Source organism: Panthera onca, chromosome C1 (genome assembly GCF_046562875.1).
Source record: "Panthera onca isolate mPanOnc1 chromosome C1, mPanOnc1 haplotype 2, whole genome shotgun sequence".
Classification (NCBI taxonomy): Eukaryota; Metazoa; Chordata; class Mammalia; order Carnivora; family Felidae; genus Panthera; species Panthera onca.
In genome coordinates, this window is record NC_138346.1 from 203,372,353 (window position 1) to 203,389,553 (window position 17,201).

The 17,201-nt window shown below is 43.2% G+C and overlaps 2 protein-coding genes across 7 annotated transcripts in view; one reads left to right on the forward strand and one right to left on the reverse strand.

Annotated features, from left to right (window-relative positions):
* The window catches only part of NIPAL3 (NIPA like domain containing 3), a 51,371-nt gene extending 49,702 nt beyond the window's left edge, over positions 1-1,669 (reverse strand). For both annotated transcript variants that reach the window (XM_078452196.2, XM_078452197.2), the window contains exon 1: positions 1,537-1,669. The gene's annotated coding sequence lies outside the window, so the exon portion shown is untranslated. The remainder of the gene's footprint in view (positions 1-1,536) is intronic.
* A 1,429-nt stretch (positions 1,670-3,098) lies between these two features.
* Positions 3,099-17,201, forward strand: part of STPG1 (sperm tail PG-rich repeat containing 1) — a 54,063-nt gene continuing 39,960 nt past the window's right edge. The window contains exons 1-4 of one of the 5 annotated variants that reach the window (XM_078452198.2): positions 3,184-3,245; positions 3,941-3,972; positions 5,997-6,108; positions 8,297-8,437. In XM_078452198.2, coding sequence (XP_078308324.1) covers positions 8,311-8,437 — 127 coding nt within the window. In that variant the 5' untranslated portion in view covers positions 3,184-3,245; positions 3,941-3,972; positions 5,997-6,108; positions 8,297-8,310. The other 4 variants (XM_078452200.2, XM_078452199.2, XM_078452201.2 and 1 more) reach the window with 4 other exon arrangements.

Consider the following 17,201-nt stretch of genomic DNA (forward strand, 5'->3'; position numbering starts at 1 on the left):
CCAGGGCCTGGCCTGGTGACCTCCATCTATACCTCCTGACTGGCTAAAGGCAGGCCTGTTAAGCACCTGATGCAGTTTGCAATCAAGAATGGAATGGCTTACTCAGGCCTCATCAACCACAACTCCAGAGATACAACTGCTGCACCCAGCCCCGCCCACAGGATGTCAGAGAAAGCAAACAGGCCTTGGGGACATGCCAATGGGGTGATGGAAACCTAGGCCTCCTAACCTTGTTTGGACCAGCTACTTTGTTCAGGTGGGTTTCTGTGTTTGTTTTTGTTTGTGGTGGTGTTGTGACTGTCATTTAATTTGCTTTTAAAAAGCAGCTCTTCTCTCTGCCTCAGAAATGCTCAGGCCTCTGAGGCATCACCTGCAAAGACAGGAAACTCTCCCTTGGCTCGGGAGGAGTCTAGACTAAAGGCCTCGGATGGGGGGCTGCTTGAGTAGCTCAATAGGCTCAGCATCTGACTTGATTTTGGCTCAGGTCATGATCTCACAGTTCGAGGGTTCCAGCCCTGAATCTGGCTCTGCACTGACAGTGCGGAGCCTGCTTGGGATTCTGTCTCCCTCTCTCTCTGCCCCTCCCCTGCTCACATGCTCTCTCTCATAAATAAACAAACATTCAAAAAAGAAAATAAAAGCTCTGGAGGAACTCTTTGCCAGTTGCCCTCCCTTGTAAGGCTCACATCCTTTGCCTGGATGATTCTCCTTTTCTGCCTTCAAAGCACTTTTCCAGGACTAACATATGCCCAGGAGGCAAGTGGCCAACTCTGTGTTCCCAGCCACCCCTTAATTTTGAGGCTGTCACAGCCAGCAGTGAGCACAGGGTCACTGACTCAAGAAAGGAAAGATAATTCTAGGTGCTTTCTTCCATTCCTCCCCCCCCCCCCCGCCCCTCCCCTTATCTCAATGAATTATTTCACCAACCCACAGAGCAGGTCAGACAGATGACAGGACCATAGGTCATGGCTGCTAAGAGTAGAGTTTGCATTAGGATTTGGCTATATCTGAAAAAAATAAATAAAATACGCTCTTTCCCACCACCTGACGATTCGCCTTCCGGCTTGTTGAGTGCCAGTTACGCCAAGCCCTTTCCCTTTCCCGGGCTTTGGCTCACTAAAGGGTTACACTCTTCATTGCCCTCCCATTGAGCAGGAAACTACAACTTCCAGCAGCCAGTATACATCAAGAATACCTCCCCTCATTCCACCTGCTAACTCCACCATCTGCTACTGCCAGGAAGCCCGAGCCGGCGTGTAGAGGGATAATTTTGGCAAAGTTACCGCATTTCACTTCCTGATTTGGTAAAGCCTGCCATCATCTATATTAAGGCAAACCCATGCCCCCTGCAAAAATGGGGGAAAAAAGCATTCCGAGGCAGCGAGACCCAGACCTGCAAGGCTGATGACAGCAAGAAGGAAGGGTATTTGTACTAGGGGGCGTTAGACGATTCCAAATGCATTCCCTTTCCTGAAAAAAACGAAGGCTGATTTCAAGTCCCCCCCCCCCCCCCCCTCAGGCTTAATCACTACTCACCGGCGGCGTTTTCTCTAAGGACCACCTATCGGAGGTTTCTGAGAAATGACTTGGACTCTTCGCGCAACCCGGAGGCACAGCCTCCTTAATTCCTTCCCCAACTCAAGAGCGGCCAGGGTGCTGCAGTGTTTTGCTTTCAAAGGCCGCGATGTGATTTGCCAGGACGCCTGCCAGTCAGAAGCTGGCGGCGACTTCGTGCAGGCGAGTGGCTGCGAGGAAGGGATGGGCGGGACAGCCCCCGGCTATTGGCTGTGCCGCAAAGCTTGCTTGAAGCGTAGGGGGAGAGACTTGGGGAGGCGGCGCCCTCCTCCAGCTTCGCGCTCACCTGGAGGGGGTCCCCTCTAGCGGCCGCACCAAGAACGTTGGAACAAACCCCGCTCTCGCTCTCCGGAGAGCTCAGGTGACTGCTCACCTCCCCCTGCCCGACAGGTGGTCAGCCTGCCAGGAGTCCTGCCTTCCAATTCTTAGCGCTGCCTCCTGGGCTTTGCCCCTGCTGTTGCTGCGCTTTATGCTCTCACCATCTATTCAAATCCTTCACATCCCTCGAGACCCGGCTACCCCTAAAGCCTTCCTTAGTACTGGGGGCCATATACATCTTCCTTTGCGGGCCCTCCCCTAACACCTGTTGGCTGAGCTGTATACCGACGCTCCCAGCGCGTCCGCAGCTCCGCAATGCTTAAGGTCCTCCAGTGAGCCTAGCACTTGTAAGGTACAACCGTAAGTACAGTCAGTAGGCAATAAATGTAATCAACACGTGCATGGAGCTTACACTTCTTCATACATGCATCTCATTTCAGATCCTTGCAACAACCCCCTAAGAGGGACGTGGAGCTCATACCCATTTTACAGATGAAGAAATGGAATTTGGGCAGAGACCCCCAAGGAGGAGAAAGTAGCCAGATTTGGTTCAGATCTGGAGGTAGAGAGACTCAGAGGGAACACCCGAGAGCAGAACAAGGTTGGCATTTCGTAGGAACTGCCCATAGGAAAGCGTGACTCGAGCAAGATTTTTCTGGGGCGTGGGTGGTAGGAGCCGCAATCAGAGGACCCGGCCAGGGACGGCTTAATAAAACCTTTGGATTTCATCCTAAATTTAAGGGGGGGCCATTGAGGGTTCTGAGCTGGCGAGTGACAAGATCACAGGGACTGTTCTGAAGCTTGTAAAGAGGGGCTCAAGGAACACTATATGTCTGTCTGCCATTGGATCGTTGTCCATAGCAATCTTTTTTCTTTTATACATAGGGCTTGGAGGAATGTTGTCTTAGGTTTATTCTTTTAACTAAGATTTCTGGGTAGGTAAAATTCTAAGGGTCTTGGTCTATCACAAGACATTTGAGGGATCACTTAGATAATCCCCTATTAAATTTCCCAACCCGTTCTGACTTAATTAACCTGAACCCTTAAAATTCTGGCAAACTCCCTGCGGTTTTTTTTTTTTTTTTAAAGCCTCTGGCGATTGGGCAACAACTTTTCACCTTAAAGAAACAGAGGAAACCATTGGCTAGTTACTCAGGAGGCGGGCTGAGGAAGGACTCTAGAATGTTAGGCGGTTGGTTGCCATAGCGACGGGGAGGCTGCGCAGGCCAGAGTCAGCCCTGGGGAACCCGACGAGGTAGGAGGCAGTTCTTGTCCGGGAACGGGTCGCGGGGTGGTGGGGAGGAGGACCTGGCGCACCCCATGGGACACCACTGAGATCCCCGGCCTTCTGGGTGCGTGCAGAATTCTTCTGCGGAGCTGGGTGGTGCCCCAGGGCGAGAAAAAGCCAAGGTCGGAGGTGCTCCCTCCTGATGGTGTGCCCCCAGCTAAAGCGGTGATGATAACCACGGCCTGCCCTCCCCCACGGAGGTCCTATGAAGGGCGTGGGCCTCTGGCCCCCTGCCTCTGCCTCTGGGAGTGTACAAACGGTTGGGGGCTCCGTGCTGGGCAGTGGGTGGACGACAAAGAGCTGAGTTCTAACCCCAGGTCCTCCCCAGCAACTTGGGTGTCCCTCAGCGAAGTCTCCCCTGCTCTGGGCCTCAGTTTATCCATCTGTAAAGTGAAAGGGTGAGATTGGAATTTGGCAGTCACTAGCCGGCTGCTAAAGCTCCTTCCTGCTCTCTGACATGCCTTCTCAGTTCATGAAAAAATAGTAAATGGATTATTTCCCCCGAGAGGGCTTTGAAAAGTGTAAAATACTTTCAAGATGCACCTTTAGCATTATATATGACTGAATCGGTAAAAATCTCATATAGTCAAAACTGCTCACTCAAATACTATAAAGTTCCACATACAGTAACAGTATATATGATTTGGTATATACTGATACATGCCGCACATTAATATGCATGTATAGATGTATAAAAAATGTGATAATACTGTAACATAAATGATAAAGGGTTTTTTTTTTTTTTTTTCTAACATGTAGTTGAGTGAAGATATGCCTGTATTTATAGTCAGGTGCGTTAAAACCTTATAGAATGTGGCTCCGAAAGGAAAGAGTTGTATTATTAATACATCTATATGGACTATGGCTAGAATACGTCTACCCCTAGTATCCATTCATCCCACAAATATTATCGAGCAACTACCATGTGCTAGGAAACACACTGGGGATTCAGTGATGAACGTTCTATTGGGGAAAACCATAAACAAAGAAATACGTATAAAATATGATGCTTGGTGGTGAAAAGTGCATTGAGAAACATAAGGCAGTGTCGGGCTGGAGAGAGAGGGGTGGTATTCTGTAGGAGAGAGTGATTAAGGAAGACGTCCCTAAGAAACTTTTTTTTTTTTTTTTTTTTTTCTTCAACGTTTTTTATTTATTTTTGGGACAGAGAGAGACAGAGCATGAACGGGGGAGGGGCAGAGAGAGAGGGAGACACAGAATCGGAAACAGGCTCCAGGCTCCGAGCCATCGGCCCAGAGCCTGACGCGGGGCTGAACTCACAGACCGCGAGATCGTGACCTGGCTGAAGTCGGACGCTTAACCGACTGCGCCACCCAGGCGCCCCAAAGAAACTTTGAGGAGAGACCCAGACGAATCCGGTGACCGGGCCGGAAGACAATACCCAGAAGAGGGAAGGGAGGAATCCCCATACTACAAGGAGGTATTGCAGAGGCTGAAAAGGTCCAATGCCTTTAGGTAGTGGGATATGACAACTGCCTTCAAATACGTGAAGAAGAGTCCTATAGAACAGTGGCTTTCAAACTTTTGGAATGTGATCCATGCTAGAAATGCATTTTATGTTTCCATCCAGCACTCACACATGCACATGACAAACAAAAAGCTCACAAAAAACTGCAGGCTGTGACCTGCACTTTGAAAATCACCGACGTGAAAAGAGAGTGGGATTGATTCCAGGCTGATTCCAAGGTGCGGAATGAGGAAAAGTGAAGGGGGAGAAAAAGGAATCAGCTTTGACACAGGCGGAGCTTTCTAGTAGTTAGAACTACCTAACAATGAACTGCCTCGGGAATTCTCAAACTGAGTCCTGGGAGAGCCCAGCATTCTGCGAAAGGGCAACAGTCTCAAATGTTTGCTTTTGAAAACTATTTGTAGGGGTGCCTGGGTGGCTCAGTCGGTTGAGCGTCCCACTTCGGCTCAGGTCATGATCTCACACTCTGTGAGTTCGAGCCCCGCATCGGGCTCTGTGCTGACGGCTCAGAGCCTGGAGCCTGATTTGGATTCTGTGTCTCCCTCTCTCTCTGCCCCTTCCCCGCTCATGCTCTGTCTCTCTCTGCCTCAAAAATAAATAAAAAACATTAAGAAAGAAAAATTAAAAAAAAAAAGAAAACTATTTGTAGTATCCTCGTTTTAAAAAATCCAACCATACCCACTCAAGGCTGCTAAATGTCAAAATTTAGCAGGTTAACATTCAGTGGGTTCTGCCTTAGAGGTTGCTGTAGTGGTTAAGAGTGAGCAGAAGTCAGCCTTTCTAGGTTCAAAGCCTGATTCCACCTCTTACTCTCGTGTGACCTTGAGTAAGTCACCTAACCCCTCTCTCTAAACTGCTGTTTTCTTATCTATAAAATGGGGATAATACCTCACTGGATTATTGTAAGGACAGCATGAAGTATTGCATTCAAGGTATTTAGGACTGTAAGGGCTCAATAAATAAATGATAGTTCTTATTTTAAGCTGTTAATATATTATCCCTGTGCATAGGTCAAAACCTAGTATTAATAAAAGCCTGCCATAGGCCTGGCAGCATCATCTCTTTCATCACGTGGGTCATTGTATTTAATCCACGAGCACGTTGAGAGGAAAGTACCATTATCATTCTCAGTTTACGGAGGGGGCAGTGGGCTCAAAAGATTAAGTGGCTTGTCTAGAATCAGAACTAGTAAGTGGCAGAGTACAACCTTGAACCCAGGACTGGATACTCTTGATTAGTGTGCTGGCGCTCACCTGGGACTTGCTTAAACACGTACCACCGATTAGGAAGGTGGTAAATCTTCATTACTCTTTTTTGAGATTCTAGGCCCATGACATCCTGTCATGAACAGTTATACAAGGACATGCACCAGTAAGGTACATCCGGACAGTGCTCCGTTCAGACCTGGGCTGCACCTGCTCTCATCCTGGCTTCACAGGTATGCAGTGACAAGGCTCGAAAGCATTATTTCCAGTGTCGACTTTAGGTGACTTTATGGATTGTCTTAGAAAGTCTCTTTAATTTTTTATATATTTCAAAAATTTGATAAGGTGCCCATATCACCATTATAATAGGAAGCTTAATTCTTTTTCTAAACACCTGTAATTCTATACATTAGTGCATTTTTATTTTTTATCATTTATTTATTTCTTAATTAACCTTTATATTTGAGTGTAGTTGACACACGATGTTTCATTAGTTTCAGATGTACAACACAGGGATCCCACAGGCATCCCATCACGCTGTGCTCACCCCATTAGTGCATTTTTATTTTATTTAAAAATCTTTTTTACATATTTATTTTTGGGAGAGAGGGACAGAGCGCGAGCAGGGGAGGGGCAGAGAGAGAGGGAGACACAGAATCCGAAGTAGGCTCCAGGCTCCCAGCTGTCAGCACAGAGCCCAGCGTAGGGCTCAAACTCACAAATTATGAGATCATGACCTGAGCCGAAGTTGGACACTTAACCGACTGAGTCATCCAGGCGCCCCTCCCATTAGTGCATTTTAAAAATAAGAGTTTTCTTGTGGCTAGGGAAATAGATGGTAGAAGTACCAAGTACTCAGTAGGAGGACTAAGACAACACAGCACTCTGGGGTGGTGAGTGAATGGTGGCTGCTTTTATAGATCCTAGAAGACATTTTTATACTGGAGTAGGTGGTTTTCTGTGAGCATTATTGATTTCTGTTGCTTTGAATCTCTTAATTTCTTGGAGTGCACTGCCAATAGCTCTATTAAAGATTAAAGTTTCGGTGTAGCTTATCAACCAAAACAGATTGAGAATTGCTGCTAAGAGACAAGTGGGGAACGAATACTGAAGGTGAAAAGGATTGGTTGAGCACGCCATCATTCATTCAGTCCTCCATTTGTTCGCAAATGGTCTAAGTTCTTTGGGGGAAAAAAAGATGAGCAAAATAGAACTGAAGTCTGTCCACGAAAGATGAACTGCGATGGAAATTGAGTCATGCTCCTGCTGTTAACAACTAAAATAAAGACAGGCATGAGGCAACTGGTTTTAGACAGAAGACAAGAGGTAGCTTAGTGTGGCAATTCCTGAGAGAAGGGAAATAAGGTGAGCCCTGCAATTGCCCAAGGTTAGTGCTGGGGGCAGTTTCCGGGCCACAGTTTAGTGGGGGGGAGGAGGGTACCCTCAAAAAAGCCCAGCTTTCTGGATTGGGGAGATAGAAATCAGACTTTAGGAAGACCGGAGAGGCTGGAATTTATAGGGTAGAATACCACAGAGGAGGGGGGACCTGCACAGGTAAAGTTCGGAAACAGGAAGAAGGGGAGCGCCTGGGTGGCTCCGTCGGTTGAGCGTCCGACTTCAGCTCAGGTCATGATCTTGCGGTTTGTGAGTTCGAGCCCCGCGTCGGGCTCTGGGCTGATGGCTCAGAGCCTGGAGCCTGCTTCCGATTCTGTGTCTCCCTCTCTCTCTGTCCCTCACCCGCTTGTGCTCTTTCTCTCTCTCTCTCTCAAAATAAACATTAAAAAAAATTAAAGAAAAAAAGAAATAGGAAGAAGTTTCTTCTCAAGTATTTGATTCGTGATGACCGTGGTCAGAATGTGTAGCAATTGGAACAACTTACTGGTACAGGCAACAAATGGAAGAATCTTAAAAGCATTGTGCTATGTGAAAAAAGATAGTCATGATTACATATATATGACATTCTAGAAAAGGCAACTCTTGTGACAGAGAGCAGAGCAGTGGTTGCCGGATGCAGGGTTGGGAGGGAACTGATGGCAAAGAAACACGGGAAGCATTTGGGGATGACGGGTATATTTATGTCTTCGTTGTGATGTGTTTGACACAATTGTAAACCTTTGCCAAAACTTTGAACTGTACACTTAGAACTGATGAATTAGATTGCATGTCAATTACCTGAGCGTGGATAAAGTTATAAAGTTCAAGCCTTCGGTAGCTCTGTAAGCAACGTCAACAGTGAACACGTTCGGAGTTCCTGTTACAGGCAGTGCGATGTGCTTGGGAGTTAGGGTCCTCGAACTCGGTAAATCTCAGCCTCTGCCCACAAGATTCCCCGGTGTCTTCTGCGGATAGACCAGAACCCAATCAACATGGTTAACAAGAAGGTGAAATGATCCCTACCCATGCTGTATTTTGCTGTTTCAGGTGCTTAGAAGAACATGTGGCAGAGTTTTTCATCAAACAAATGGAACATGTCGCAGAACTTTGCTGAGATGGACGACTCAACACACAAAGACCAACACCCTGGCAAAAAACATTCCAGCAAGGCCAACAAAGTACAGAAAGGTCTTGTGAATTTAATCACAGATGTCTTTGAGGGGCAAGAGAGCTCTTGACATGTGTTCTTTTTGGCACATAAGAACACATTCTAGAGGAATATAGTAAATCCTGGGTCATACCCTCAAGGCTTAAGGGACATCAGATAGATTGCATTGGTGGTTCCTCACTGCTTTCTAATGTGGTGACTGGGAAGAAACTATGAAAAGAAAGGATGAGGGGGGAAGGGGGAGGAAGTCTATTCAACACACTTGTTATTTCCATGTATCTGGTAAGAATCTCAGTCCTCACATTTAGATGTATAAAGAGATCTTACTTTCTATATTCCTAAAATTAATGCAAGCCCCCCTTCTGCTGGGTTGTTTGGGGTATTTCCATCTCCCTGGTGGGCTTCTAGAGTCCCTGATGCTCTCCAACCCCAGCCAGACCTCTCTTTCTTCCTCCCATCCTTTGACTTTGTGCTCTCTTTTTCTTCAATACTTCTTTAACTCGAAGCATAATACATATTCAGAAAAAGTACACCAGTCATAGTTATACAGCTTAATGGATGTTCATAATGAAAACACCACCTATGGAATCACTCTTCAGGCTAAGACATAAAATCGCAACAAGTAACCCAAAAGTCCCATCTTGTCCCTTCCCCCATCTCTGCAAAAGTACACACTACAGCTATCCTGACTTCTAACGGCATTAACTACTTTAGCCTGTTTTTGCACTTTATATAAATTGGAATCATACAACGTGAACTTTTTGCTCTCAGGCTTTTCTCACTCGTATTTGAGGGATTGAACTCCATGTTTCCTGTATCAGTGATGAGTTCATTTTCGCTGTTATAAAGTTTCTCGTGGTTGGAATACACCACAATTTATTTATCCATTCTACCATTGAAGGACATTTGGGTTGTTTCCAGTTTGGGGCTACTATGAATATAAGATTCTTAAACTATGCGTGTACCTGTGTTGGGGACATATGTGTATATATGTTGTCTCTACCTTGGAGTAGAATTGCTGGGTCCTAAGATGTGTTTATGATCAGCTTAGTCAATATCGCCATTTTTCCAAAGCGGTTTTGCCAGTTTTATTTCTTTACGAGCAACGTATGAGAATTCCAATTGCTCTACGTCATCGCCAACATCTTTCACACATAGTGGTTTTAATTTGCGTTGCTCTTTGATTGATGAAATTGAGCAACTTTTCATACGTTGGTTGACCTTTAGAATATTCTTTTTGGAAGAGTGATTGTTCAAGTTTTTTGCCCATTTGTTTTCCATTGGAGTTTTCTTCTTAAAAAAAATTTTTTTTAATGTTTATTTATTTTTGGGAGAGAGACCGACAGACAGAGCAGGAGTGAGGGAGGGGCAGAGAGAGAGGGAAACACAGAATCCCAAACAGGCTCCAGGCTCCAAGCTGTCAACACAGAGCCTGATGCGGAGCCAAGGTCAGATGCTCAACCGACTGAGCCACCCAGGAGCCCCTGGATTCTTCTTATTTTTAAGAGGTCTTTAAACCATTCTAGAAATGAGTCGATTTGTCACCTACAGGTAGAGTAAATATCTTTCCGTCTGTGATTTTCCTTTCCGCTCTTAATTTTAATATAGCCCAACTTATCAATCCTTTCCTTTTTAGTTGCTGTGTATATCCGTCCTACTTGAGAAATCTTTGCCTAGCCCCAAATAATTTCTTCTAGAAATTGTATGATTTTACTTCTCGTGTCTAGACCTACAATTCAGTGGAGTTGTTTTGGTGTATGGTATGAGGTGGATGTACAAGTTTGGTGTTTTCAATATCCATATCCAAGTGAACCAGGACCATTTATTGAAAGGCCATTCTCGGGGTACCTGGGTTGCTCAGTCAGTTGAGCCTCTGACTCTTGATTTCGGCTCAGGTTATGCTCTCCACGGTTCATGAGTTTGAGTCCCATCTCTGGCTCTGTGCTGGCACTGCGGAGCCTGCTTGGGATTCTCTCCCTCTTTTCTCTGCTCCTTCCCTGCTTGCACACGGGTACACGCTCGCTCTCTCTCTCTCTCTCTCTCTCTCTCTCTCAAAAATGAATAAATACACTTAAAAAAAAAAAAGGCCATTCTTTTTCTACTACTCTGCTGCTCTATCTTTGCTATAAATCAGGTGTCCATGTATATGCAGGGCTACTTCTGGATTCTTTATTCTGGTCAATTACTCAACACAGTCTTAATTATTGTAACTTTATAACATCTTTTTTTTATATATATTCTTAAAATTTTTTTTTTAACATTTATTCATTTTTTGAGAGGGCATGAGCAGGGGAGGGGAAGAGAGAGAGAGGGAGACACAGACTCCAAAGCAGGCTCCAGGCTCTGAGCTGTCAGCACGGAGCTCGATGCGGGGCTTGAACTCACAGACTGCGAGATCATGACCTGAGCTTAACTGACTGAGCTGCCCAGGCACCCACACAAGTCTTTTTTCCTAAATGTTTATTTATTTTAAGAGAGAGAGAGAGAGAGAGAGAGAGAGAGAGAGAGAGAGAAGGAGCATGAGGGGGGGAGGGGCGGGGGGGAGGATCTCAAGCAGACTCTATGCACAGAGCCTCACGTGGAGTTCCTTCCCACAAACCGTGAGATCATGACCTGAGCCAAAATCAAGAGTCAGATGGTTAGATGACTGAGCCACCTAGGCGCCCCTATAATAAGTCTTTAATGTAGTAGTATAAATCTTTCAACCTTGTATTTTATCTTGGTGACTCTTGGCCCCATTGCATTTCCATATTGATTTTAGAATCAACTCATTAATGTCCTAAGAATAAAAATCCTTACTGCCATTTTGGTTTAGATTGCATTGATTCTAGCAATCAATTTAAGGATAACTTACATGTCTATAATGTTGATTTCTCCCATCCATGTGCATTTCTTTTAGTCTTCTTAAATTTTTTTCAAAAATGTTTTACAGAGGGGCACCTGGCTGGCTCAGCTGGTATTGCATGAGACTCTTGAATGTGGGGCTGTGAGTTTGAGCCCCACATTGGGTGTGGATATTACTTAAAAACAAAATCTTAAAGCGTTTCACAGCTCTCTGTGTAGAGGTCATGTGTATCTCCTTTATGCCTTCTAGGCATTTGATGGTTTTTTTTTTTTTAATTTTTATTTACATCTAAGTTAGCATATAGTGCAACAGTGATTTCAGGAGTAGATTCCTTAATGCCCCTTACCCATTTAGCCCATCTCCCCTCCCACACCCCTTCCAGTAACCTTCTGTTTGTTCTCCATATTTAAGAGTCTCTTATGTTTTGTCCCCCTCCCTGTTTATATTATTTTTGCCTCCCTTCCCTATGTTCATCTGTTCTGTGTCTTAAAGTCCTCATATGAGTGAAGTTCTATGATATTTGTCTTTCTCTGACTGACGAATTTGGCTTAGCATAATACCCTCTAGTTCCATCCACGTAGTTGCGAATGGCAAGATTTCATTCTTTTTGATTGCCGAGTAATATTCCATTGTATATATATCCCACATCTTCTTTATCCATTCATCCATCGATGGAAATTTGGGCTCTTTCCATACTTTGGCTATTGTTGATAGTGCTGCTGTAAACATGGGGTTGCATGCGCCCCTTCAAAACAGCATACCTGTATCCCGTGGATAAACGCCTAATAGTGCAATTGCTGGGTCGTAGGGTAGTTCTATTTTTAGTGTTTTGAGGAACCTCCATACTGTTTTCCAGAGTGGCTGCACCAGTGTGCATTCCCACCAACAATGCGAAAGAGACCCTCTTTCTCCGCATCCTCGCCAACATCTGTTGTTGCCTGAGTTGTTCGTGTTAGCCATTGTGACAGGTGTGAGGTGGTATCTCACTGTGGTTTTGATTTGTATTCCCCTGATGATGAGTGATGTTGAGCATTTTTTCATGTGTCGGTTGGCCATCTGGATGTCTTCTTTGGAGAAGTGTCTATTCATGTCTTTGGCCCATTTCTTCACTGGATTATTTTGTTTTTCGGGGTGTTGAGTTTGGTAAGTTCTTTATAGATTTTGGATAGTAACCCTTTATGTGATATGTCGTTTCCAAATGTCTTCTCCCATTCCATCGGTTGCCTTTTAGTTTTGCTGATTGTTTCCTTCGCTGTGCAGCTTTTTATTTTGATGAGATCCCAATAGTTCATTTTTGCTTTGGTTTCCCTTAGGCATTTGATATTTATACTGTTATAAATGGTAATATTTTGATTTCATTTTCTAATTGTATCCTGGTGTAGAAATAAAACAAATTGACTTTTGTATATTGACCTTGATTCTAGTGACCTTACTGAATTCAGTGATTACCCCTTATAGGTTATCTATAGATTTTTCTCAAATTTTCCCACATATAATCTAGTCATCTGTAGATAATGACATGTTTATTTCTTCCTTTCTGATCCATGTTTATTTATTTCTCTTGGCTCTTATGCTGATGAGAGTCCTTCAGGACAGTGTTGAAGAGAACTATGACAGCAGTCGCCTGGCTTCATTGTCTGTCTCAGGAGAAAGCTTTTAATATTTCATTTTCAGTATCACGTTTACTATAGGCTTTTGTGATAGATAGCTTTTATCCGATTAAGGAAATTTGCTTCTAGGCCTAGTTGGCTAGGTTGTTTTTCTTTTTTTATCCTAAAAGGATGCTAGATTTTATGAAATGCTTTCTCTATGTACTCAACAGATAACCACCAAAAAAAGATACGCAGATGGCAAATAGCATCTAAAGAGATGCTCAGCATCATTAGTCATTACAAATATGCAAATAAGGACCACAGTGAGATACTACACACCCCACAGGATGGCAGAAATGAAAAAGATTGCCCATTGTTGGTGAGGACGTGAAGGCACAGTCACTCTCATACATTAGTAGTGGAGACTTACAAAAGCACAACTTTGGGAAAGAGTTCGGCAGTTTATTTTTATTATTTTTAATGTTTATTTATTTTTGAGAGAGAGAGCGTGAGCAGGGGAGGGGCGGGGGGGGGGGGGAACAGAGGCTCTGGACTGACAGCAGCGAGCTGGATATGGGGCTCGAACTTCCAAACCGTGAGATCATAACATGAGCCGAGGTCAGAGGCTCAACCAACTGGGCCACCCAAGTGCCCCTGGCAGTTTCTTTGAAAGTTAAACATCTTATCCAGCCATTCCACTCCTGAGTATTTACCCAAGAGAAATGACAGTGTATGCCCACTCTTTCATTTGTATGAGGACTTGTAGTGGAATGGAGAGAAGAGTTTATGTGTAGTACTCCCAAACTGTCAGCACCTCAAATTTCCATCCGCAAGGTATTGATAATTGTCACATTTCTATATAATGAAATGCTACTCAGCAATAAAATCAATGAACCATTGGTGTTTCAACAACATGGATGAATCTCAAAATAATTATGCTAAATGAAAGAAGACAGGCAAAAAAGAATACATACTCTATGATTCTGTTCCGCATCTACTGAGATGATCATATGGTTTTTCTCTTTAGTTGGTCAGTGTGGTGAATGACATTGACTTTCAAATGTTAACCTATCTTTGCATTACTGAGATAAACTCCACTTGGTCATGATGTATTGTCTTTGTTTATACACTGTTGGATTTAATTTACTAAAAATTTTCTTAAAAAAATTTTTTTAATGTTTGTTTATTTTTGACAGAGAGAGAGAGAGAGAGAGAGAGAGAGAGAGACAGAGCATGAGTGGGGGAGGGGCAGAGAGAGGGAGACACAGAATCCTAAGCAGGCTCCAGGCCTGACACGGAGCTTGAACTCACTAGTTGTGAGATCATGACCTGAGCTGAAGTCAGACATTTCATCGACTGAGCCACCCAGGGGCCCCCAAATTTTCTAACAATTTCTGTGTGTAGGTTTATGAGGATTATTGATCTGTAGTGGTTCCCCTCCCACCCCACCATGACACTGTCTCATTTTGATATTAGGGTGATGCTGACCACCTAGAATAGATTGGGAAATGTCTTTTCTTCTTCAATTTTCTGGGATAGATTATATAGAATTGATAGGTGCAGTGTTCTTTAAATGTTAGTTAGGTCAAGTTAGGTAATAGTATTATTCACGTCATATATATTTATATAGATTATATATTATTTATATAACATATTATATAACTATATATTTATATATAGTTATTATATATCAGTATATAATCTATATAAATATATAATCCATATAAATATATAATAATATTATATATGATATATAAATATACATAATATATAATATAAAATATATAATATATAAATATATATTTATATATAATATATATAAATACATATAATATATAAATACAATATATAATATGTATATATATTTAAGATTTTATTTTTAAGTAATATCTATATCCGACATGCAGCTTGAACTCACAACCCCAAGATCAAGAGTCCCATGCTCTACCAACTGACCCTGCCAGACGCCCCCAAGTCTTCTATATCTTTACTGATATTCTATCTACTTGTTTAAATTAGTGAGGGAGGAACTTTTTTTTTTACATATGAAATTTGTTGTCAAATTGGTTTCCATACAACACCCAGTGCTCATCCCAACAGGTGCCCTCAATGCCCATCCCCCACTTTCCCTTCCCTCCCACCCCCCATCAACCTTCAGTTTATTCTCAGTTTTTAAGAATCTCTTATGGTTTGCCTCTCTAACTTGTTTTTCCCCCTTCCCCTCCCCCATGGTCTTCTGTTAAGTTTCTCAGGATCCACATAAGAGTGAAAACATATGGTATCTGTCTTTCTCTGTATGACTTATTTCACTTAGCATAGCACTCTCCAGTTCCATCCACGTTGCTACAAAGGGCCATATTTCATTCTTTCTCATTGCCACATAGTACTCCATTGTGTATATGAACCACAACTTCTTTATCCACTCATCAGTTGATGGACATTTAGGCTCTTTCCATAATTTGGCTATTGTTGAAAGTGCTGCCATAAACATTGGGGTACAGAGGGAGGAACTTTTAAATCTAACTGTAATTGTGGAATATTCTATTTCTTCTTACAGTACTATGAGCTTTTGCTTCGTGTATTTTGAGTTTCTTGTTATCAGATATATTGGTATTTAGGCTTGTAATGTTCTCTTAAGGAATTGACCTCTATATGGTTATGAAATGACCCTCTTTATTGCAGGGAATATTTTTTCTCTGAAATCTGCTTTGTCTGATACTAATATCTAGCATTGTTTTTAATGTTAGCATAGTGTATCTTTTCCCATTCTTTTATTTTTAACCTATTTCTGGGATTACCTTTAAAGTATATTTCTTGCAGGCAGCATATAGTTAGGTCTTTCTTATCCAAGTCGAGCAGCTCTGTCTTTTGATTGGACTATTTAGACTATTGAAATTTAATGTGAACATTGGTGTGTGGGTTTAAGTTTACCATCTTGTGATTTGCTTGGTATTTGTCGTATCTATGCCTTATTTACTTTTTCTGTCATCTTCTGCATTGAGTATATTTTTGTTTCTATTTTATCTCCTTTGTTGGCTTATTAGGAATAACTCTTGGGGCACCTGGCTGGCTCATTTGGTGGAGCATATGACTCTTGACCTCTGGGTTTTGAGTTTGAGCCCTGAATTGGAGTAGAGATTACTTTAAAAATAAAATCTTTTGGGGCGCCTGGGTGGCTCAGTCAGTTAAGCCTCTGGCTTTGGCTCGGGTCATGATCTCGCAGTTTGTGAGTTCGAGCCCCACACCGGGCTCTGTGCTGACGGCTCAGAGCCTGGAGCCTGCTTCGGATTCTGTGTCTCCCTCTCTCTGCTCCTCCCCTGCTCATGCTCTGTCTCTCTCTTTCTCAAAAATAAATAAACATTTAAAAAAATTTTTTTTAATAAAAATAAAATCTTAAAAAAAAAAGGAATAACTCTTTACCGTGTTTTCTTAATGGCTGCTTTAGAGCAAGGGTTGGCAAACTTTGGCCCTTGGCCAAATCTGATCTGCGGCCTGTTTTTATAAATTAAATTTTGGTTTTGATTGATTGTATATCTTCTCATGATGAATTGCATTTTTTTTTCTTTACATGCCTATTAATTCTTAACTGAACACTATATATTTTTCATGGTACCTGTTGGGTGCTGAATCCTTTTCCAGTCCTGTAAATTCTTATGCTTTGTTCTGGGATACAGTTAAATTACTTGGAAACAGTTGGAGTTTTTCAAGTCTTGCCGTTGAGTGTTAGCTGGGACCCGAGCGGCCTTAAGCCTAGGGGTAATTTTGCTCTATTTTGGAGGCAAAACTCTGCATACTCTATGTCCTCCGTATTATAAAGCTTTTCCCTCTGATGCGTGGGAACAGGAGGGTCTCCTGGTTTGGTGTAAGCTATTCCTGTACTGCTCTTCAGGTATTCATCTTTCGGCTGATTCTTTCCCCAGCCTTGGGTAGTTTTCTCGCATGTGTATCCTGAGCAATACTTAGAAAGGTACCTGAGGGGAAACCCAGTGCTGGGCTCCAGAGTTCTTTATCTGGGGAGCTCTCTTCTTGGATTCTCTGCTCTGTCAGCTCTAGCCACCTGGTCTTTCTGGGCTTTCGGATTCATTTCCTCAACTCAAGAAGGCAGCCAGGCTCTCCCTGGATTCCTCCATCCTGTGCTGTGGCCTGGAAAGTTCTCCAGGCAGTAAGCTAGGGGCAATCCCACTGCTCTCTCATTTGCTTCCCATTTCTCGGGGCAGCCCCATCCTTTGTTGCTTCGTGTCCGGTGTCTTGAAAACCATCGTTTGATATATTTTGTCCATGTTTAACTTTTGTTTCCCTAGCTCAGAGGGCAAAGCCAGCCCCATTTTGGTTGGAAATGGAAGGTCA